Source organism: Pungitius pungitius, chromosome 19 (genome assembly GCF_949316345.1).
Source record: "Pungitius pungitius chromosome 19, fPunPun2.1, whole genome shotgun sequence".
NCBI lineage: Eukaryota > Metazoa > Chordata > Actinopteri > Perciformes > Gasterosteidae > Pungitius > Pungitius pungitius.
This window is the reverse complement of record NC_084918.1, coordinates 8314937-8338223: the sequence shown is the minus strand read 5'-3', so window position 1 is coordinate 8338223 and position 23287 is coordinate 8314937. Positions and strand designations below refer to the sequence as shown.

Genomic DNA, 23287 nt, shown 5'->3' with positions numbered 1-23287 from the left:
GAATCATTCATTTGATAAAGTAAATTCAATAAGCCTTAAAGCTAAATGTTTCAATTGCCCTCTCTTGCTAAATACAAGGTATGAATTTACTTTTTTTTCTCTTTTTTTTTTTTTTTTTTACAACTACTACCGAGTTAATAGCTGAACCCCAATCTTCCTGTGCACTAACACTGGGGCTGCAGCACCTTACTAATGACTGGCTATTCTGGGAGGACTCCCTTGATTTATGCTTGTTTTCTCTCTCTGTCTTGCATTCTCCCATAATTTAAAAAGAGTTCTCACACACACACACACACACACACACACACACACACACACACACACACACACACACACACACACACACACACACACACACACACACACACACACACACACACAACCATAACCTAAAACTGACTATCAGCCTGTGGATAAAGATGGAGATGGAGAGTCCCACGCAGCAGGGGGTGCGAGTCTCAAATCCTCTCAGTATGATGGATTGTTTTACCACAGGAATTCTGATCTATAAAGAAGGAAAAACTATCTTTGATCCCCAGCCCATGACATCCGTAGTAGAGTTTACCAGCACACCAACATGCACACACCGCCAGCTGATTACCATCAACAGTCCGACAACCATCGGCCTCCCGCTGCTTCCACTATCTCTTTATCAGCTGCCTACGCATGCCTGCACTCCCTCACCATCCTTCCTGCTCCCCTCCCTGATCATTCCTGACCAAAAGCCGGGAGGAGGGGGACACCAGTCCGACCGGGGCATGTCCCCCTTCCCCCGAACACAGCGCCGCTCTGCGTTGCATCTCAAAACTCCTTTCATGAATATACATGAGTGACTGGCAGCCACACTGGGCCTTTGCAGTTTTTTTGGTGTGCATTTCAACTTCTCCAAGTCCCCAACCGAAGGAAAAAAAAAAAAAAAAACCTCAGAGGCATTAAAGTAACATTTAAATGATTTGAACAGCTCACCTGTTTCAATTACCAACTGCTTACATAATGAGGAAAACGCCGACAAACAACTCGACCAAACGACCCTTTGACAAAGAGACAAAAAGTGAAAAGAAGGACATTACATAATGTAACTCATCCAGTGTGGTAGACGCAGCGTGACACGGGACAAATGCTACACTGTGCATTTCGCAAGAGGAGTTGATCAATCTTGGCTTCTCTTTACCGGCACATTTCCTCCAACACGCACAAGCGTATCACTGAAACTATTTTCTTTGAAAGAAACACAAAGAACACAATGTAAATAGTACAAATGGGGTTTATTTGTTGTTAAACTAACAGAAGACCAGGAACCACATTGTGGATTTAGATAAGTGGTTGTTCCAGTTAAAACAGATTTGCAGCTGCTTCACTTGTTTGGCTACTCTCAGGGTGGATTTCATTCAAAGCATTTAATTATGTGTTAACAGAACGTGACTGTAAGACTTGCAGAAAGCTACTGAGATTTTCCTAATAACAAAAGAGATTTTAACTAATAGGTGGAATGTTACATTTAACTGAGTAAAACATCATATGGCTTACTCTTTTAATATAAATGTTAGCAAACTGAGGTATTGCAATCATTTCTATTCTAGTGATGTTGACTTTAATGATAGTTGTTGGTACAAGTAATCTCTTGTTTATTCCTCCCAGTATGAAACTGTTACCACGGTTTCCCTTTATCTTTAGAATCAATCCATCTTTGACAAAGTGCCCCGCTCTGTGCTTTCCATCTCCGCCTCTAACGGAGTTCTCATTAATTTGCCCACCTCATTCCTTCCCCTCTGGCCTGTGTGTCGGCTCTCTGTCTCCTCATTTTTTTTCACACACCCTCTTGTGCCATTCGGTATTCAAAGACGCTGCCCCTCTCGGGGAAAGACCTGTCCAGACGCCTGCGCTTGGTCTCGGGTCGTCGGTTTGGGTCCTCCTCTCCTCCGTACCCTCCTCCTCCAGGGGTGTAGAGGCAGAACATGTCCTGTCAGAGGAGACGCACACAGAGTGGATTCAGCTGACTATTCAGTTTGCCTCCTGAAAACTTTAAAATAAAAAGGATTGATGTGTTTTCCGATTACTTTCAGACTGCTTGACAATATTTCAATTCTAAAGTTGTGCAAAAGAGAAGTGTGCAGATTTATGTGACCCTTTTCATTGCGAATATGTCTGTAGTCGTCTTGAGAAGTTTACTTTCAGTTAGGTTAGAAGAAATTTTAATGCAAGTAGTATTTTTTACTTAAATTAAATTCTGTTGTCAGAATACAACCTTTAGTCACGCAAAACATAACAAAATTGCACTCATTTTGCAGATGCATGTTACCCCGGGCTGAAGGCTGACACTGGTTTTGGCCCCCAGGTTGAGGACTCGACCGTCTGCTCTGTGAAGCAAGTTCAGGCCTGCTGCCCCGTCGTCACCCCCTAACCAGCAGAGAGAAGTTGGAAAATGACTATATAAAATTTAAAAAAAGAGTGACAGCGCTAGCAAACAGCTATTACTTCAACCCCCACTCGCCCCAAAAGACACCCTAAAAAGTTTACCCAGGAGGCCGTAGGGACGGGTGGATCGCCTCTCGGTCAGTACAGACAGAACCACTTGGTTCCTGAACAGAAGTTTCCGCACCACACCGTCTCCACCGCTGTACTTTCCTGCGCCTCCTGATCCGGGCCGCAGGGAGAAGTGCTCCAAGATGACGGGATACCTGAGCACCACGTGGTCACAATACACATTCAATCACACCCATTACATTAGCATTGCACACACGGCTCTTTTCTTCAACTTAAACTTGGGACTCTTGTCCGACCTCTTCTCCAGGATCTCGGGGTCAGTGATGCGGGTGTTGGTCATGTGACTGTGAACGCCACTCCGCCCGTTCCAGCCCGGCCCGGCCCCTGCTCCGCCAGCCACTGTCTCATAGTAACCTACACTCTCATTGCCAAATGAAATGTTGTTCATGCAGCCCTGAAATATGAGCAAATAACATGACGCTTCAGCATAGTAAATATGGGTGCGTTTGTTTTAATGTACAAATACAGAGTTTCTCACCTGTGAAGCAGAGCACACCTCAAATGCCCTAAATATGACGTCAACTACTCTCTGGGACGTGAGTACATTTCCTCCCACCACAGCGGCATTCTGGGAAGGCTGAAGGATTGAGCCGGGGGGAATGATGATTTTGATTGGTGCGAGGCATCCCTGGAAATAAGAAAAGGGTACACCTTAATTCTACAAATTATATGAAATAGAACATTTAAAAAAAATGTTTAAATGCAGTAAGGATGACGAAACACATACGTAATTAAAACCAGGATAAGCTCTCGTACCTGATTAAGGGGAATGTCTTGTCCCACCATGCAGCGCAGGCAATAGATGAGGGCAGAGAGCGTGATGGCGCGCGGAGCATTGCAGTTCCCCCAAACCTCTGTCCCCGTCCCTGTGAAGTCAAACACCGCGCTTCCCTGTGAAGGTTTTATTTATGCGAGATGATTAGTTCATTGGGCGAGACAAGATGTTTGGATTATCATGAGGAGGTGCTCCCCGCCCCACCTCGTCCTCGTTGATCTGAACCCGCAGTCTGATTGCCGTCCCGTCATCCATGAAATCCTCAGACTCCACCTCCAAGGAGCCGGTTTGTTGCCGTCGACGACGTGCAAAGTCTTTGAGCATGTCCCTCACTGCCAGCTCTGCGTTACTCTGAAACATTAACACAAAGGCCGCGGCATTACAGGATTTTGTTGTTTGTCTACACGCAATTAGTTTGTAGCCACAGTTACCTGAATGTATCCCATGTAGGCCTGGACCACAGCTAACCCGTAGCTGTCAATCAACTCCCCCACCAGCTGGCTGCCTCTCTGATTGGCCGCCACCTGGGCCCGCAGGTCTGACAGGTTGTCGTGGAGATTACGAGTCCCAGAGGAGTCTGGGTACTGGGCCGGAGCCATCAGAGCTTCGGTTAGAGCTTCAGATGCAGAGGGAACACACATAAGAGGAATAGAGTTTGGAAAAGGAGACAGAAAAAGAGAAAAGCTAGAAGAAAGTAAGGTGAATGCTAAATGAAGGTCATTATTTTAAATGCTTCCAAACATGGCACTTCTTAAAAGAGCTTTACCAAATGGGCAGAATTGAGTAGAGGTGACCTGGTGCTCATAATCATGCTTTACATTAGGTCATTTTGTAGGATTCGGTAGTTTTATTACACAATATGTGAAGTCCCAGCAATACAGTTCTGTATTATCTGCTTTCCCTCCTTTGATCTGTCCTTCACTGGTTCCTGGGCTGTGTCCTCCTGTCTTACCCTCTTCCTGAAAGACGCCACCAGTGACGAGTTTAAATGAAACGAAGACGGCCCCCTCCTGCTGCAGGGAGGTGGAGTGGGGGGGCATGGAGCCCGGTGTGATGCCTCCAATGTCGGCGTGGTGCCCTCTGCTGGCGACAAAGAACACTGGTCTGCTCACTCCTTTCCTAAACACCTGGAAGGAAAGGGGGAACAGGCAACGGATTAAAGTAAATAAATAAAAAAACAGTGAAAATGAATATATAAGTGATGAGGAGAGAAGGGAGACTGATTAGTGGGAGGGACTGACCGGTGTGATGACTGTGAGGTCGGGCAGGTGGCTGCCACCGGCACACGGGTGGTTGCTCAGAATCACGTCGCCTTTTTTCAGCTTGGTCCCAAATGATCTGATCTGCACGAAGAAGAAAAAAAAGCATCCTTTGTTTCACTGTGAGGTTCAAACAAACACACACACACACACAGCTGCCCCCCCCCCCCGAAAAAAAAGCAGTACACTTCCTGCACCTGGTACTGCACGGTCTCCTGCATGGCCCCCAGGTGGACAGGGATGTGGGGCGCATTGGAAACTAAACCCCCGTCTGGTCCGAACACGGCGCAGGAGAAGTCGAGACGTTCCTTGATGTTGGTGGAGATGGAGGTTCGTTGCAAGACTCTACCCATCTGTTCTGTAGAGAAGGAGATGGGGAATGGGGGGGGGGGGGGGGGCGGGGGGCAATTTAGCAAGCCAGTAACAAAACAAATATAACGACCCACAATCACTGTCCTCCTTTCTCCCCAACACCGCTTAGCACACACAGGTCTCACGGCCTCCTCTCCACCCTCTCGCCTCCGGTGTACCTGCTATGCTCATGAAGCGGTGGGAGAAGATGGAGAGCTGCACGGTGTTGAGCTCAGTGCCCAGGGCGCAGTGAGGGTCTGAGGTCACAGTCATACAAACGTCGCCCCCTTCCGTTAGACGGGCCTCACAGCTCGGCTCCACCAGGATGGTGCTGGTGGAGGAGAGCGTAGAAAAGAAAGATGAAAGGGGGACATATCATGCTCACTTATCAGGTTCATACTTGTATTTTGGGGTGCACTTGCATTATTGTTCAAAAAACCTTATTTTCTCATGCCGTGTGTCTGACTATACTTGTATACACTCACTCTATCTGACATGTGACGATTTAGCGGCTCTTTGCTTAAGCCAAGTCTGCTCTCATTGGTTGGAAAAATGTGGGGCACTTTTGTAAAATAACTTTTTAAAGCATGGCAGGAAATAGTCAGATACCTAATGTAAACTAATTACTAATTTAAAAGTAGGGAGCTCTCTATCTAGATTCTCACGTGTATGTGACTCATGAAATGGAGGTGAGGTAATACGGTTTAGAAACCAATCCATTTAAATATGCTCTGATATTGAGCTGATATAAATACTTCAGATTGCTTTGTAACAGCAGTAACCAAGTGTTGACATTGACATTAATTGGAAATCTGATAATGGCAACAAGGGGAAATGCCTGCCTGTTTTTGTCAATAATGATGGCTGGTCCCCAGATGCTGTGACCACATGGCAGCTCCTCCCACAGATACACACTGGTGTCCAGGTAACCCTCCTCAAAGTAACACTTGGTCACCTAGGAAGAAGAACAGAGAAGTGCCACAAGTTAGCATTTTGAAGACCAACAAGTTTCATCATTATCCATCTTAATGTAAATTGGCTTTGTGAGAGGGTCTGTGTACCGTGACTGGTTTGGCTTGTCCGAGCGCCGTCTTTGTTTTGAACACCGATTTGATACCAGATTTCCCACAACCCCTCACTCTGATGTCATCAACAATGATGGCTCTGTCTGGGATAGTGAATCCAAACTCCTTCAGATAACTAAAAGGCCAAAGGAAGGAAGAAAGTAGGTGTAAAAGAAGGTGTAATACGTGAATATTCTGAAGTCAACAGCTCTGTCGACAGAATAAATCAGCAAAGTGAAAGGTGCGCTAACCGGTCGGTGAAGGCACCACGGAAGTCTCCGGCGAGACACGACTTGGCGTCGGCAGGGTAACCGGCAGCGGTGACCATGAGAGCGCAGTCAGTGCCCTTGTAACGCAGGTGAAGGAAGACCTCAGTGGTTATCTGACCGCTGAAAAGGACCGAAAAAGAACATCACTTGGTAAGTATTCGCGCCTGGATCCGAGAGAGTCACCCCAAAAACGTGGTGCCATTGGGTGCCGACCTGGTGAACCCGCGCGCACACAGCGTATCGAGGCAGCGCGTCGAGAGCTGCTCCACCCGCCGGTCGAGCTCCCCGAAAGAGCCGTGCTCGTACTGCAGCGAGCACGGCTCCTGCACCTCCTCCACCACGTCGGCTAGAGCCAGGCCGTAGGCCGACAGCACGCCGCTGTATCTGCGACACACACACACGCATTACGGTCAAATATGTATATATATATAGCGAATGAAAAACAATCACCTACACAAACACACACACAAAACTGGGAAACAAAGACCATCGTCCTTACTTGTGAATGAAGACCGTCTTCATCCCCAGGGCTCGGGCGATGGCACAGGCGTGTTGGCCACCCGCACCACCAAAACACGCCAACACGTGCTGGGACGTGTCGTGGCCTTTAGCCTAAAGGGGGAGGCACGAGAGGGCAACAGAGAAGAAAGAAGAATTAAAACACACCATTTTAAAACAATGCAAAAAATGTAACTACCAAACATTCAGCGTTACTATTTTCATCAAGATGTAGCAAAGACTGTTAAAAGCTGAAGACCTGAGTCAGAGCTCTGATTGGCCGGCACATGGCCTCATTTGCAACGCGAATGAATCCCATGGCGACCTCCTCTACGCTCATCCCTGACTGGCTGCTGGGTGAGTGGTTGGCTCCATTTGCGCCAGCCTGCGGAGGAAAACGTGGAAAACACATTTTAGCTTCATTAATTAATAACTCCAGAATACAATTTCTGAGATAATTTGAAACTCTACTTGTGATTGGTTAGAAGACAAGAAGAGGTTGATCTCCTGGCTCAGATGACGGAATTGCTTCATGGTTTCTTCCATTGACAGCGGTTCGTCCTCCCCGGGCCCAAAGATCTTTGGGAAGAAGGAAGGGAGGAGTCGACCCAGCGCCAAGTTAGCATCGGTGACAGTCAGAGGGCCGCCTAGGAAAATCCCACAAGGAGTCAATCCGTTTCTTTTCCACACCTAAGTACACACATTTAACTGAATTAAACATGTTTCGGTCCGGTGTTATACCACCTGTTATGTAACTTTATGCAAAATGTGAAAGCAGGAGATTTTGATGAAAGGGTGAAGCCATGTGTCGTTTTGCTAGCTCACATCACAGAACCATAAAGGAAAGCCTCACATATATCATCTGGACATCAACTTGGACAATTTCCAACATTGTTGCAGCTAGACCAGATTACAAATCCAAGTGGCACTGTGGCAGGACATAGGAAAACAGAAATCCCAGCTCTGCGTGTGCATTTGTGTCCGACTACATGGAGGCTGGACCAGTAGGATTCAATAAAAGGTCCTCATGCAACAATGCATTGAGAGAACCTGGACATTTTAAAACAGAAATAAAAAAGGGACTAATGGTGGAGGAACAGCCAGTTACCTTTCCTGTAACAGGCTGGTCCTGGATGAGCACCTGCAGACTCTGGTCCAACCACAAACATCCCTGATCTGAGAGCAAAGTAAAGATGTATTTGTTAATTCTGATTGATTTGAAATTAAACTTGAACCAAACACAAGTGGATGCAGGAATAGAAAAGAGTATCAGGAGAGACTACAGGGTCAATCTTGTGTTGGGTCATTATCAAACCTCAAATCTTGAAACCCTTCCAACTTTTGAAGGAAGTGATCAACTCAACAGTCATCAATGCGACCATTTTGCTTTCAGAACCATATGCAGATACATCTTTTTAAGGTTGTTATTCAAATTTACATTATTCCGCCCCAAGAGCTGTAAACAGACTTAGATGTAGAAATTTGGTAGAATTTCCAAAAAGTTAAAGTCATGCAAACATATGGGTCAAGACTGACTGACAGACCTAAAGAAGAGGCGAGATCCTCCGCCTGCAGCCACAGTGTTGATGTCCAACTGCGGCGCTTGCAGGGTTACTCCGGCTGTGGTAGCCTCAAACACGTGTTCGTACTGGCCGGCGTAGCGGCTGACATCAGTGGATGTTCCTGCAGAGAAAGATGAGTGGGAGAAGCGTGTAAAGCTGTAGAGGTGAGAATATCTTCCGTATGAAGCACAGACATTTTTAAAATGAAATCAAAAAGAAAAAAAAAGAGATTGTATATAATAATATAAGAACATGTGCAACAGAGTACAACAAAACAACGGCAAGAAGATCATCATATAGTTTTGGCACTGTGTATTTGTTACAAACAATATTCCCCCAACTCACCACCCATGTCAAAGCCAATCACAGGTTTTTTCTCCATTTCACTGTATGAAGTGATGGCGTACCCCACCACCCCTCCCGCCGGGCCGGATAGAACAGCCCTCGAACCGCAGAACTGCCCCATGGGAGTCAGGCCGCCATCCGACTGCATAAACAGGACGTCCACATGCTGAGGAGAGAGTGGGTTTATAACCGACAATGAGCCACTGGAACATCTGGAAAATCCTATCTGCGATTCCGTAGGTTCACGAGTGTAGAGCAGATGAAGCAGTTCATGAAAGAAACTGTGGTATTTTGTGTCAGTACAAAAAAATGAATTCAATAAAAACACACCTTCAGCCCACCCTTGAACCCAGAGGTGAAGCCTTTTAAATACTGATGAATTTTGGGTGTGAGGTAGGCGTCGGCGCAGACTGTGTAGCCCCGAGGCACCGCCCTCACCATGGGCATGACCTCGCTGGACAGAGACACCTGCGTGAAGCCCAGGCGACGCGCCAGGCAGCCCACTGCTTTCTCATGATCAGACCATCTGAAAGAAGGAAAAAAAGAGGGGAGGGGGGAGAGGAATGAGGCGGAGCTTGAATGCAAAAGTCAAACATTGATACAGCTCTAATACAATTTGAGTGCAGCTAACAGTCGATTCTGTGAAGTAGGGCGGTTGGTCAACAGCTAGTTTTCCCGAATTGGAGGCAAAGCATTAAGGAAAAAAATAAGTTTAAAGTAAAACTGAGATATTGGCCTGGGAAGGAGAGAAAGCTAACGGACAAAATAGAGGACTATATATCAGACGAGGTCATATATGCATAAATACACTTCTCCTACACAGAGGTAAAAAACAACAACAGATGCACTACTGACGTGTACGAGTGTAGCAGAAGGACGGCAAGACTGGTGATCCCACGAGACAGGACTCCCTTCAGGTCTTTTTCCACTTGTTCAAGATCGAGCTCCCTCCACACCTCCAGAGAATCCCCAGTACTGCCTGAGGGACGCCAGCAACACACACAAGGATTAGATCAAGTGATTTTACACATGGCTGAGTTTAAATTCCTGCTTTTGTAATAATACAAAGTAAAACCGGTCTAATTCCTTTGTTGTGTTTCCATCCCCACTGACATATTATTATTGCCGGAGAACCACAGTAGGAGATTTGGAGGTAGGGGACAGTACGAAAAAAGACACAATTGTGTTTCCCACCAGTGACAATACGTCTGGGATCCTTTCTGGGCAGCTGGCAGCCATCCTGGCTGAGAACAACCCGCTCATCCACCTCGATCACCTCTTCGTACAGCACTTCAGGAACCGCCACCTCCTGCGCACGCACATACACACACACACACACACACACGCAAGGCATGCAAGTTCAAAAGCAGGCGTGACAAAGAGGGGGAACATCTGAAGGCCGCGCCGATGGTGATATAGTGATAAGAATGGATGCAACACAGTGCAAGGTGCGCACACAACGGGAGATTTCAGCAAATCGTCAGCTTTGTAGATAAGTGACCATTTCAACCATTAATGGTACAAGTGGCATGGGAGGGGGCAAACTCCATGAACCGCCCCAGTATCTGTACCACTAAACAATGTCTGAACCCTGTGTTACAGAAAGACAAGGACCCGTGTGCGGGCTACTCATTAACACCACACCATTGGCCTCATGGAGCCGCCTGGGATCAGCTCCCTTCTACGGCTTTTCGGTTGACGCGCCACGTGCATAAGCGCGCCCTGCACTCGCTTCGCCTTTTGATACCAAACAACTATGAATGCGTTGGCGTGAATTAAGAAAAAAAAAGACGAGCATCACAAACCAAGTCGAACAGTTTGGGCCTGGCCTGCGTGCCTATGTGCAGCAAATCCTTGAAGCCCAGCGTGACCAGCAGCGCCGTCCTCTCTCCCTCCCTCTCCAGCAGCGCGTTGGTGGCCACCGTCGTGCCCATTCGGATCCAACCAATCAGGGACGTGTCTACGGGCTGATCGCGAGGAAAGGCCCGGCCGGTCTCCTGTCAATGAATCCACGATAAGCTCCCACGTCATACACGGTCCAACATTCAAGAAAATGTCAAATGAAATAAGCTTCATTGAGATGAATGCATCTTAAAGGGAGTAATGCGCATTACATAGGGTTGTGTTAAAACTGTGACCAGGATTTCATTTCATTGAGTGACACAAAAGGCATTTAAAGGGCAAAGGTTGGGATTTGTCAGCTTTCTCGAAAACCTGCAGCAAGACAACAGTACACAAAGAGCTTTGTATGAAGAGAAAATTAACTACAAAGTGCTTGCTAATATTACAGAAAAAACATTTACTCTCACGTTACCTCTTCCAGGACTCTGCGGATCCCCTCAGTGGGAGCGTCTTTGTAGTTCTGGGGGTCCCGGGACAGCAGCTTCAGGACCTTCTCTCGACCATCGGGCAGCCGGGCGAACACATCGGTGAAGGTGCCCCCGCGGTCAATGGCGAAGTCAAATTTCCCCTTTTTCTCAGTCATCGTGAAGGAAGGGAGAGAAGAGCTGCTCCTGGGTCTGTGACTGGCTGGAGTAGAGAGGTGAGAAAGAAGCAAAGGTGAAGCAGATCCATAATGCAACAGGCCGCCTCCTGAGAGGATACACAAAAGCATCACAAACTGCTTTGCATCACTACGTTACATTAAGTCTTAGAGCTCCTTAATACACCTCATGCTTAGCTTTATCTATTCGGCTTATGTGTTATGTTAAATAAAATCATATAGATAGCGTCTTTAACATTACCGATTTTCTGTATTATTTTTTTAAATTCTGCAAGACATGTCAGGATTGTGAGTTTAAACCGGCTTTGAAACTCTATATATTTATGATATTTGTATAACAAATGCTAATGCGATTTTTAGAGCACAACCTCCGATACCCTGAGAACCATAAAGTAAGAGCCACGGATCCTGCAGGAACAGAACACTTTGAGTTTGGGCTCTTTCTAAGACGACAAACTGTGACAGTGAATAAACAAGAAAGGTGCAAAAAAAGAGCCGAGCAAAGCACTTGACAAGTGTCAACAACAGCCACGCAAAGACGTGTTTGTCTCAGTCTGCGCGCGTGCGAGCGCACAAAACGACCTCGAAGGTTAAAAGGTTGGAGATTAGAAAATTCCTGCGACGACGGACGTGGATCCCCACCTGAACACCGACAGGTTGATCCGATCGGTTAATCCGAGGTAACAGCGGTCACTCGGCTCTGTGACGATCACATCCGCGACAGGACCGAGAACGTGCTGCCGACGGGGGGGGGGGAGGAGTTAAACCCCGCCCCTCTGGGCGGTGCCGGTATTACACACAGTTTTTACAGCTTTGCTCCCCAATTGTGTAATAACAGAGGAATTCCCACGCGAAGGTCCCTCATTTCAAAGATTGCAGAGGCTGCAGTGATTTTTGAATATAAATATAAACGCCAAAAAAAACCGAATTAAAAAGTGACAGCAAGTTACACAATTAGGGTGTAGATAAGAACTATAATGTAGGCCTGGCATTAAAGAAGCCTTAATGCAGTGGTGCAATGTAAGTAAGTACAAATACTCCACTACAAATTCAAGGGAATTGTATTGTACTTGATTATTTTCTTTTTACGCCCCTTTATACTTGTACTCCACTGCCTCACTTATGTCTGCAAATGTGGTATATATGCTTTGTAATCCACTACATTCACCTGTAAGATTGCATTACTTTTATTAGATTACAAGTACCCTTCTGTTCAGTAAGAACCTTTCATCTTACACTTGAGTGAGTTTGAATGTTTATAATATATTGCTGTAGTGAAGAATGAAGGGTCCCTGAAGGATGAAAGAAAATCCTCTACTTGATTCTCCCTTCTCTGTCATGCCAGTAATCAAAACTTCATATGGATAAAACAACTTGTTGGCTTAAATTTTTGATGCACCTAAATGAAAAGCAAAGAAGAAAGAAGTCTGTGAGGTTAAATGGTATTTATTAATAATAATTAAGGCACAACAGTACATCAGCAACCCAGAGCTGATACTCTTAACACTATTACGTATAGACGTATTCATGGCTTGTCAGTGCGAGGGGGTAGTGTAGTTCAGGGGACAACAGAGAGTGCAGGTGAGCCTGCATGCTCTTATCAAAGTTAAGTGAAATAGGGTGTGTTGATGGTTTCCCACTTATGAATCAGGATAATAAATTCATGCATGAATTAGAAACTATGACCACTTTTTTCATGAGGTTAAGTATGCAGACAAATATCACCTTTTGCATTATATTAAAATATGTTTAAATGTGCCTTCTCAGAAAGTATTCAAGTATTGCAAATCAACATTGGACTACTAATCAATCTTCTACACAGCTGGTGAGCAGTACCTCAGTGACCTGTGCACGGCTTGTCAAATACAGATGCATGTGACTCAATGCGAACAGTCAGAGTCAGAACAGCATACGAGACTCGGATGACTAATTGGACACGTTTCAAAGGTCTTTCGTGGCTCCATCCCACAGGCACACAAGACAGGTGACTGCGTACACTTTTTTTTGATTGATCCCAATGCAGAAAATTACATTTCAAGAACACGACATTGACTTTGTCCACCAGAAAAAACGTCATCACAGCTTTTGTGCACAAGAATAAGGCCACTTGCAATCCGGTATGTAACTACCAAAACACAACACAACACACCTGTATGGCTATGTTTGCAGTGCAATTAATTGTTAAGTTAAAATTCCCTTCCTGCATACTTGTAAACAACCATATTGTTAAAACAGTCAGAAGTGGTCATTATATTTATACTGAATGCAGACTTGTTGAAATCACAAACCTGCATGTCCATCCATATTTGTGCGAGGCAGACGTATCATTTCTTATAACAAGGAGGATGCATCATATATAACTATGCAGTTTTGACCTAAATCGTCATTTTTTCATGAGAGGATGGTTTATTTTAAGTTGATTTTTTCATTCCCTTCCATAACCGGATGAATCGTGAGATTCTCAGTGGCAGTTTTGGCATTTAGGGTGGCATTTCTGATTGTTGAGGTTGCAGCGACATCCTCCGCTGGTGTCTCCTGGACCCTGGGAAAGGATCATAATGATAGTTATCAAACCTTTAACTTACTTAAATGAAACCCCTTTTACTTGTTTTAATGACATGTTGCCTTCATAACAAGAAACAGATATTTGATCTTTTGCAAGACTATTAAACCAAAATTGAAGGAATCAGACTTGCATTCCACAAATGGGGACCAGCAACACAATGTGGCTCGTGGATCAGGATCACAAATCATAGCGAGGAAGCATTTCTTACCGTAGGTCCCCAGCGGGGTCCTCTCGTTACCCAGCAGATCTCAATGTGACAGACAGTGCAGCGCAACCAATCGCATCCATCCCTCTTCTGCACAATGATGCCACACTGGGGACAGTGCATAGCCTCACCTGACTGCACAAGAGTCTAAAAGACAGAAAAAAAACACAGTGTCAGTTTTCCTTTGACCAGTAAACACAAAGCCATCGTTCTATGGGCTTATAGCATAAACTCTACACTTGGATGTGGATTGGCTATAGTGTTGATAGATGCATCTAATACTCCGCAGTTTCAAAAACACAGAATAACGGTTATCCTTTCACAAAAGGCCCAAGTGTATTCTGCTCGCCTTGAGTAGATGTGTCGTCCTCCTGGCAGCGGAGTCATTTATAGCTCGGGCTGCAAGATCATCCTGGTACTGCTTACAGTTCATTCCCTCGTGGATCGACTGAGGACAGAGGAAAAATAGTCTGCTTGAGGGGACAAAAACAATAAACAACAACGGCTTCTTTCAAAGAAGATGTTGCTGCTAATTATCTGAGTAATGGATTAGATTTAATCTTAACATGGCCCTCTCAATTTGTACAATGTGTGAGTGTTAATGCACTCATCTCATGTGTTTCAGTCCGAGACAATTTCCTGTGTGTGTGTGTATACACTGTTTACACTTCAAAACCTTGCAAATCAGGCAGTTGTGTTTCCTGCAGACGGGGCAGGGGAAGACATTGACCGTGTCCTCGTACACACACCAGCCCGGACAGTCGGGGGTGGCGCAGTGGTAGCTGCCCTCGCATCGCGACTCAGCCACTGACAGACCTCTTTGCAGCCAGCGCTCATACTCCTCTGCTGGCACCAACTGTGAAGGGAAGAAATTGCGTTGAACTCTGATAATACTACTGACATGTTATAAGAAGAGGTATCTGGTTTCTATTGTGCTTTTAACTCGAGTCCCACAGTGTAAACGCTGTTTGGTTATCATCTCCAGGGTAACTACTGACTGTCTAGCTGGTATTTCAAGGGCAAAGTTCTACTTTTCAACCCTTGCCTGGCTTCAGCAGTTCTGTTTGGACCACATTGCATTCTTTAACATTTAGCAGCTGGGGAGGTTGGCTAACTCTTGTTTCATATCAGCTGCAATCCATCCACGGGGAAAGAGGTCAAAGTCTGGGGCTGAAAACAATTATCTGAGCAGTAACCCCCGCTTCTTAGTTGTGTTGAACAAAAGAAGCGTTTCTCGCTGAATTAATACAAAATCTAAGGCCGAAGACAAAGTCATAATACCACCTGCTAATATGCCACATATTGAAAAACTGTCTCTTCTGTACGAGACAGAGTACGTGGTGCAACTCACAGCCCTGATCTCCCTCTCCTGCAGGGAGCATGTGCAGGAATACGTGTCGTCTCTGTAGGGACAGGCCACCTCCGGCTCCTCACTCAGCATGATGACTGAGCGCAAGCACTCTCTGCGCAGACAACCACAAAGACACAGAGAGCAAAACAACTTTTATTCATTTCTGATTTTCATCAGTAGACCCTCACTCGTCTCTCGGTTCCCGACAGTACCTTCCCACTTGGGATAGATTGAGCGTTACCTGCAGAAGCAGTGGAGGCACTCCCTCAGGAGGACGCCCTCTGCAGGCTTCAGGTCCACGTAGCAGATCCTACAGTCCACGGACTCCGGGTTAGGCAGCAGGTCGCGGCCGTCCATCATCACTAGCCGGGCAAAATTCTCCCTGCGCTCCTTTTCCCTTGCCTGGCACAGGGGGCGATGTCGTTGAGACGGTTAAACCAACAATCTGTGAGCTATTTCCATCCATTAGTTTTCATCCAAATACAGCCAACTGATTTACACATGCAGACACGCACATTGTGTAAAACATTTTATTTTATCTGTTTCCCAGAGTATATACAATCAACGGTGCAAATGTAACAATCAGGTTAATACATTCAACTTAGTGGCATGCTCCTGAGGGATGAATAGAAAATACTACTTTTTCACTGAAAGTCAAAAGTCAACATGATTAATAATATAAAGCGCAGACGTTCATGACCTTTTCACTTTAACCAAACTCTTTGACAGGGGCTCGGGAGAGACAGATATCTTATATATGTATATATAAATAATAAGGTCAGAATCTGCCTCTTAAATCAGGTACTACGTTCCACCAGAACAGATTTGCCACGTTTGGATAAAATAGTCTCTTCATACATTAACTGCAAGATCTTATGAAAATGAAAAAAACGTTTGCCGGGGATGCACCTGTGCCACCAAGTGGTTTACTTGGTTTTACCAATATCAGCTCAAAATGAGCTTTTTAACCAACATTTAACTTCAGGATCAGAGTCTTTCAATCCAAGCACATCCAATCAGGCTGTTCTTATGTGATCTTAAAATGAGTGTTCTAAGAATGTAACGGAAATAGTGCTACAAGGTGAAACTGTCCGGGAAAGAAACATAAATAAACGTGTATGCGTGCGCTTGTCTGTGTGTGTTCAGTAGTCCCGGTCCAGGTTATACAGGAGCGAGTTCTTTTGAGCCTCAGCACTCCTCAGCACCTCTCTTCTCCCTTTCTCCTTCAAAAAAACAGAGACAGAAGAGAAGAGAGTCAACCTGAGAGGGCCTGCAAATTACAGCTCAAATGTTGACTTGGAATCAATTTCATTTTTCCCTACTTTGTATTTTGTCACTTTGTTGCCTCGCTGCTTTTCACTAAATGTTTGACGCCGGCTTTTCGTTGAACCCTTCTGTTTAATGATACCAGATGGGACGCCGCAATGAGGTTTTGCTCAGAGTATATATACACCAAAGGACATGTTGGTTCACTCATCACGGTATCGTTGCACATGAAAGACTTTGGGTGCACGGTGCGCTCGGTGGTGCAGGTGTGCGTTTTTCATACCTGCTGGTACTGCCTCACAGCCTCCTTCTCCTGTTGGATCCGTCTGAGTTCCAGTGCATCTGGTCGGTATCCCCCAGGGATGACGTAGCTGTCCGGGCGGTCGGTACTGCAGATCTCACAGCCCGGCCGTGTTGGTTTGTTAATGTAAGTGCAAGAAGGACACGACCAACCCTGAGGCACAGAGAGGTTTGGTAAAAGGACGCTTTAACGTGAGAGAAACAGCACTGCATTCAAGTTCTGCCTTAGCAAACGACTTTTCTGATGGCATATTAGATCAAAATGTTGATCATTTTGAACAGGGACTTGATAAATAAACACCACACAAATACAACCACCTGCTGTTTCAGTGTTTCCCACACGTGGACTAATCATTCAACACCGGCCGACACACATTGCCTTTGGTGTATTTCTTTTTTTTTTACGCTATTTAAATCATGCACTGTATTCGTTCAGCTGCATTTCCATTCCCTGCTCTCCCTCCGTCTCTGTCGCTCACGCTTCTCTCACACACACACACTACGGAGGCGAATCACTGTCAAAATTCGAGAGCAGAAATCAGGTTAATGCGGGCGCGTAAATCAAACCTCCGCGAGCAAATGTTCGTCTCGCGATCTGGTACGACGTGTTTTGTATTTACTCCACTAACGTTCTGCTGTACACATTAATATTGAACAAATGATCCCCCCCAAGTCAGCCCCCGCACGTTGACGTTGGATCCGTGGGAAACACTGCTGTTTATTACCTGTATGGAGGCTGTTTTGGGAGTCAGTGCTTTGTTGAGTTGAGGCATCTCCAGGTTGATGAGATCTCTGATCTCATGGACATTTCCTCTCTCTGACCCACCTGAAACCATTTTTTAAGGAAAAATAAAAATAAAAGACCGCACTGTTGAATACAACATTCACATGCACAAACTATTCCAGTATTACTCCACAACGCTAACAATAGGGGTCATGCAAACAGCATGAATCTGGATATGGATGTTTTAAACCACATCAGATTATGATGTATAAACCAGAGGTATCAAGAGTCATGAACCGAAGGTGGAGCTTGAACCAACATGTAACCGAGGCAGCGATCTCTATACATTTTGTTTTGGTAGAATTACACAACTTTTGACCGAACGTGGCGTTATGAAGTCATGCATATGGCTTTTAACGACACATTGGACCACATTGTAGTTTTAATGCAAAGTTCTCAATTCAGTGGGGTTGCAGTGTCAAGATGATAACTGCTAGTAGCATTAGATATCTCGTATTCAGTATATTGTAAAACACTGCTTTTGGTTTGTGTTGTGTAGCTGTTCTAAATAGCTCAGGTCATAAATATTACATTGAAAAATGTTCAGGCTATTTCTTCATATTTATTCGTAGAGAAACCTAGAGAAAAATGCGCTCCCCCCTTGTTCAATGAAATGGCAAAGTTAGAGGAAATGGAATGCGATAGCGGTCACCTGGCGGGATACACCAACGCGGTCACTCACCAGTGTTGCTGCTTGTGTGGAGTCTAGAAGGCAGGGTGGCGTAAGGCCTCTGGCCCGTGGACGGGGCACCATTTGCAGAGGCCGCGGCGAGGGGGGGCCTGGGGAGAGACAGGGACGGGGTGCCGAGGAGGAGGGCACTCTCCTGGTCCCGCTGGAGGACTTGGAAGGTCAAGCGAGCATGGCGGGCTGACAGGAGGTACAAGAAGGCCGTGTCCCCGTCCTGACGAACGCCGTATGAAGCCAGGGAGCGCTGGTCGGTGCACAGACACTGGCCAATCACCCAGCGCTGCACCCGTGGGTGAAAGCCATACTCAAGAAACATCTGAGGAGGTAGAAAACCAGAGAAATTAAAAAAAAAAGACAGGGAGATTGACCTTTTAACCTTTTCTATAGACGGTAGTGACTCTTTTAGGAAAACGTGAGTTGTGGTTTTGACCTATAGAAATAAATCTGACATAATTCTTTCAGGACACAAATGAAAAAGAGAAGAATTCTTCAGACCAACCTGCTGCTTGAGTGCTGCGGTAGTCATATGCGGGGAGACTTTCACAGTGACACAACAGGACGAAGATGAATCCTCAACCGCAACGGCCAAGCTGTTATATAAGAGGGAACATGGTGAGCCATGCTTTTTGTCTTAGGATCTACTTTATAACACCATGTGAAATCTAACATGTAACATTTAGCGACCATCAATAAAGTTTTTGAAACAAGAACAATGAATAAATAATGGTGATTCTCCTACTTGATTTCTGTGTCTTCATAGTCTTTGGCAGACGGCTGAATCTTGAGTGCGGCACATTGTCGGGCGAGTGTGGCAGCAAAGTCAGAAGCAGACTGCACGTCTCCTGCTTCTATGGCTCGGGTCAACTCTATGCAAGTATCCTCTATAGATGGACACACACACACACACATACGCGCACACAAGGAAACACAGACAAACCACTCGGGTGAAAATGCGGGCAAGTGTGTGCAGAGGATGTTGCCATACCTCTAAACAGCCACTAGAGGGCTAAAATGATTAAATGAATGAATGAATAAAATGAGTGAAATCAGTGAATTAGTTAGATCACATGTAAAAAAAGAAATCTGGTATTTATAACAAAGATATTACGGGCTCACCTTTTTGTTGCAAGCTCAGGGTGCTATGAGGATGGAGACCCTGTTGGGGGGGCTGTGGATCATTATCTTGAGGAGCAACTGTGAAATGTGGAAAACCAGAGAAACGCATTATGATAAAGAAATAAAACCCAAGAAACGTTACATCCGTCTGTCACTGTGGTCTTTAACTCTCCGAAAACACAGGAATGAAACATTGATCTTAACAGAGACAACGTAAGTGAGTAAACAAGGGCGGATTATGCATAGTTCAAAATATTGAAGCCAATAGATGACTAGTGAAAAGCCCTTTTGTTACAAATAATATGGAACCAGCATAATTGGTTAAGCTCAATTAACTCCACCAAAGGGCAAATGAATTCCACCGTATTACACACAACAGAGATGTGTACTTCCCATTGTGCGGTTTCAGTTTGAAAAGGCAGAAAGGATCCTGTTACAAGGCATGAGATAACTACCATCCTCTTGCCGGGATTAGTGCTATTTTAAAACAGCGAGCGTTTGGCAAGAAGACGGGCGACTGACCTCTGTGTGCTTCACTCAGGGCAGAAATCACCACGGTGGCCCACTCCTGGGCCTCCTGCTCACAGCGGAAGTTGAAGCTGATGCGGTCGTGTGGAGGCGCCGCCAAACTCAGCTCGTGGCACTTTGCTGACTTCACCTCATATTTTACCGTCCTCAAATCAAACTCAGCAATGGTCTGGTAAAAAAGGAGCGGGGAAGTTAGAATAAAAGGAGGTGAATGAGGTCGGAAAAATCCAAGATTTTCAACAAACACAATACTGATCAATTGGATGTAGGATGCATTACACGGCTTCAGTTTTATTTTGGTTTCCCAACTACTCAAAGGGGAGGCTGCTTACAGACACAAGTGGCCCGAACCCTTGTTGTCTGTGCCGCTGCTTTTGGACCTTGGGTTTGGGAGTCCTCGAAGGTAGCGCCGAGATCAAAAGTGGCAGGTGGCAGGTTCCTTTTTAAGAACGGCATGTACCGATCTCAGAACAGCATGAAGCATGGACCCGCCTCCTCATCCATACGCATATCTCATGTAAATGAGTATCTTTTACGACTATGTGTTACATGCTACTCTGAAAAAGGAACCTGCCACCTGCCACTTTTCAATCGGCGTCACTCCAAATATGAGGGTTGATCAAGTAGTAATTATATAAAGAAGAAAAAAACATTTGCCATACCAAAGCGTAGAATCTTTTGATTGTCACTATTCTTATCTCTTTTTTTAATGTCTATAAGACTGAAAATGATGAGGCAGTTGATGTTATGTGTACATGTACCTAAATAAACACCGCAAACCACCACGTGTCCCTGAACTCACCACGCTCCGGCCGGTCCCGCTGCTGTCCTGCAGCGTCAGCCGGAATTCCCCGGACTTTCCCGGGTCCATGCTCAGCTGCAGGCGCAGTGAGTCATCGCCCGCTCCCGGAAGACACAGCGGCCGGATACCGGAGTGGCACACCGACACCCGCACCGACATGAGCACGGTCTGGCAGCCGAGCAGCGACCCCGAGGCCCCGTAGGTAGCGGGGAGGGCGGCGGACCGCAAAGGCGCGCACCCGGGGGTTTGAGTCCAGCCGCCTGAAGTCAGCGACATCCCGCCAGCTGGCTCATGTAGAAAACAGGATTCACGGGGCGGGGTCCGGTGGGTCGTTGCCTGCTGTTAAGGATCCCTTAACGATATTTATAACACGAACGTTACATGTCGTCGGCGGGTATTTAACGCACAGCGACAACAGGAAGCAAGTGTCAACTGTTGGGAGAGACTTCCAAAAAAGTGTCGCCCCGGCGAAAGGTTTCACTTCTCTCTTCCTCCGTGTTCGTTAAAGCGTCGTTTCTTTCAGGTGGGTTTAGTCTTCCCCACGGCCCCACGAGCAATAGCAGTATTCTTCCGGAAGACCCTTTCTCACATCAAGGTTGAGAATAGAAATGATAAGTATGTTGATGTTGACGTTGTTTGTGCCCAGCTTGAATTGCGTATTGCGCATGCGTGGTACGTTGTCTTCTTCTCTGACTTTTAAACTTGCCACCGTAGTTTTGCTTTGCTGCCATCTTCTGGATGCATTTAACTCCCACAGTGTCTGGTTTCTCAGATTTCTCTTCACTTGAATTGACCATTTTCATCACTCTTCATTGCTCCCTTTAGTCCTACTATTGTCTAATATTTCTCTCCATCATGTATCCCTTAAAACTTTTTTAAAGATCCTTTTCAAATCCCAAACAGCCTGACATGGTCATCACACATTTCCACCCTGATGAAGCTCAGAAGTGGCTGTACTTCTGGATGGAAACTTTTACAACGAAGCAACAGAAAGCTCCTGACTGGAGACATTATAATCTGGTGTGGGATAGCCGAACATCACAGACCCATCTACCCTATGGTGATTATAACAGTAAAACACCCACCCGGCTGTGGCCTGTTCACCTGACTGCCAAATTTAGATCAGTTTCAATTTAGAATATCAACTTCTTACCCGATTTTGAAGAATTACTTCTTCGGTTGGATCCTTGTAAAGTCAATCAGATGTTCCTCTCAGGGCAGAATCGCTTTTTGGTAGATCCAGAATTGGCCACTTTCTGGACGTCCTCTCATAAATGTCCTCTCATATTGGATTTATTATGTTACAGATACTGGCACGGAGGGGCTCCGAGCATGGGAAGCCTCAGAATGTAGTCACTACATTTTTGATTAGATCTAGGAGTCTTTATGGCCACATCTGGCCTGATTCCTGGTGTCAAGGACCAGGACCTACGTCTCCGACTCTTATCAGTTAACGACCTGAGACACTTTAACGCACGCAGCTGTCTTTGTGCGTGAGTCAATCAGAGACGAGAAGAGAGGTGTCTGTGTCTCTTCTGCTCAGATAGGACTTTCTCACTATTAATCTGATGATTAACCTTCTAAAACATTATGGCATCATTTTGTTTTACCATTACAGCTTCTTTCCTCTGGCTTTTCATATTCCACCCTGCACCACAAAGACAATAAGTGAATCCACCTGCGTTTTCTGCAAATAAACACATTTTTTGGTTGCTTACCTGACAATGTTCACAAAGACTGGTTGGGTGTTATCTGCCTTTCACCATGTCCTATTCTTATCTAGTCAATGTTACTTCCTCATTTCTGTTTATTTCCATTACAACACATTTTCAACTATAGAACTGAAAGTAAATGTTGTCCCATAATCTCTCGGGGCTGTTACCTTTAATCATAATATCGATTTTTCGCCCAACAATGCTTTTTTACTTTGATACGAACGTCTTGTTTTCTATTTTAACACTTTGGTCGCTCAACAACACAGTTTAAAAACCACACGGGTCATAGGCCACATTACAGTTGGACACAACTGATATACTCCCAAATCTCATCCTATATGATCTAAGAGCCGGCCAATGGTCACATTCTACTGGTAGCACCTTTTCTGCATATCCATAAACTACTTTTACTGAATCTAACCTCGATGTACTTGCAGCTACTTAGCTACTTATGCATATGTCATAGATGCAATATTGACGTCCCAACCGGTAAAGCATTAAATAAAGTATGTGTGTGCATAGATTTTTACCACAAAGGGGCAGCAAAGCATCTCATATAAAACATTATGAGTGCTCCCTTTTTTTCCTGATAATTATTCTGCTCTTATGTGTTTTTGTCATTTTAGGATGGATTCTAAAAACATTTGACCAGCTACTAAAATATTGTCTAGTTTTATATATTAAATCAATCTGGCAGTATAAAGTAATTTCAATATGCCTCGTCTCAACCTGCCAGATTAACATTTAAATTCATCATTAATTGTAATCCAGCTCTATCCTTGTAGATAAATGGGGT

At 45.3% G+C, this 23287-nt stretch overlaps 2 protein-coding genes across 2 annotated transcripts; both read right to left on the bottom strand.

Moving 5' to 3' along the window:
• Positions 1 to 1244: 1244 nt before the first annotated feature.
• oplah (5-oxoprolinase, ATP-hydrolysing) lies at positions 1245 to 11915 on the bottom strand. The gene is made up of 28 exons (XM_037456508.2): positions 11813 to 11915; positions 10982 to 11196; positions 10473 to 10664; positions 9862 to 9976; positions 9523 to 9646; positions 8998 to 9193; positions 8668 to 8833; positions 8305 to 8443; positions 7869 to 7936; positions 7232 to 7407; positions 7020 to 7145; positions 6762 to 6874; positions 6476 to 6646; positions 6245 to 6382; positions 5991 to 6129; positions 5772 to 5884; positions 5109 to 5260; positions 4776 to 4936; positions 4561 to 4662; positions 4272 to 4446; positions 3751 to 3935; positions 3524 to 3670; positions 3301 to 3435; positions 3023 to 3172; positions 2781 to 2938; positions 2518 to 2678; positions 2300 to 2397; positions 1245 to 1960 (listed from the first exon to the last, which is right to left on the bottom strand). Exons 2-28 carry the CDS (start codon positions 11150 to 11152, stop codon positions 1808 to 1810), a joined length of 3924 nt encoding a protein of 1307 aa, XP_037312405.2. The 5' UTR covers positions 11153 to 11196; positions 11813 to 11915; the 3' UTR covers positions 1245 to 1807.
• A 685-nt stretch (positions 11916 to 12600) lies between these two features.
• Positions 12601 to 22194, bottom strand: shrprbck1r (sharpin and rbck1 related). Its single transcript, XM_037456222.2, has 15 exons — positions 21930 to 22194; positions 20777 to 21128; positions 19969 to 20143; positions 19447 to 19524; positions 19070 to 19211; positions 18830 to 18920; positions 18325 to 18646; positions 17584 to 17684; positions 16842 to 17012; positions 15534 to 15694; positions 15293 to 15404; positions 14618 to 14797; positions 14291 to 14389; positions 13945 to 14088; positions 12601 to 13712 (listed from the first exon to the last, which is right to left on the bottom strand). The coding sequence occupies exons 2-15, from the start codon at positions 21050 to 21052 to the stop codon at positions 13632 to 13634; spliced, it is 2133 nt and encodes a 710-aa protein (XP_037312119.2). The 5' UTR covers positions 21053 to 21128; positions 21930 to 22194; the 3' UTR covers positions 12601 to 13631.
• Between the last annotated feature and the right edge of the window lie 1093 nt (positions 22195 to 23287).

Bases quoted from the DNA above. Each gene is read 5' to 3' on its own strand.
- oplah (XM_037456508.2), bottom strand. From the start codon at position 11,152: ATGACTGAGAAAAAGGGGAAATTTGACTTCGCCATTGACCGCGGGGGC. The intron at 4,447-4,560 runs GTCAGTCCCTCC...CTTTCCTTCCAG, and splicing joins ACCTCACAGTCATCACACCG to GTGTTTAGGAAAGGAGTGAG. The intron at 2,939-3,022 runs GTGAGAAACTCT...CTCATATTTCAG, and splicing joins AGGTGTGCTCTGCTTCACAG to GGCTGCATGAACAACATTTC.
- shrprbck1r (XM_037456222.2), bottom strand. From the start codon at position 21,052: ATGTCGCTGACTTCAGGCGGCTGGACTCAAACCCCCGGGTGCGCGCCT. The intron at 19,525-19,968 runs GTCAGTCGCCCG...CACATTTCACAG, and splicing joins CCTGAGTGAAGCACACAGAG to TTGCTCCTCAAGATAATGAT. The intron at 14,798-15,292 runs GTGAGTTGCACC...TTCCCTTCACAG, and splicing joins AGGAGAGGGAGATCAGGGCT to TTGGTGCCAGCAGAGGAGTA.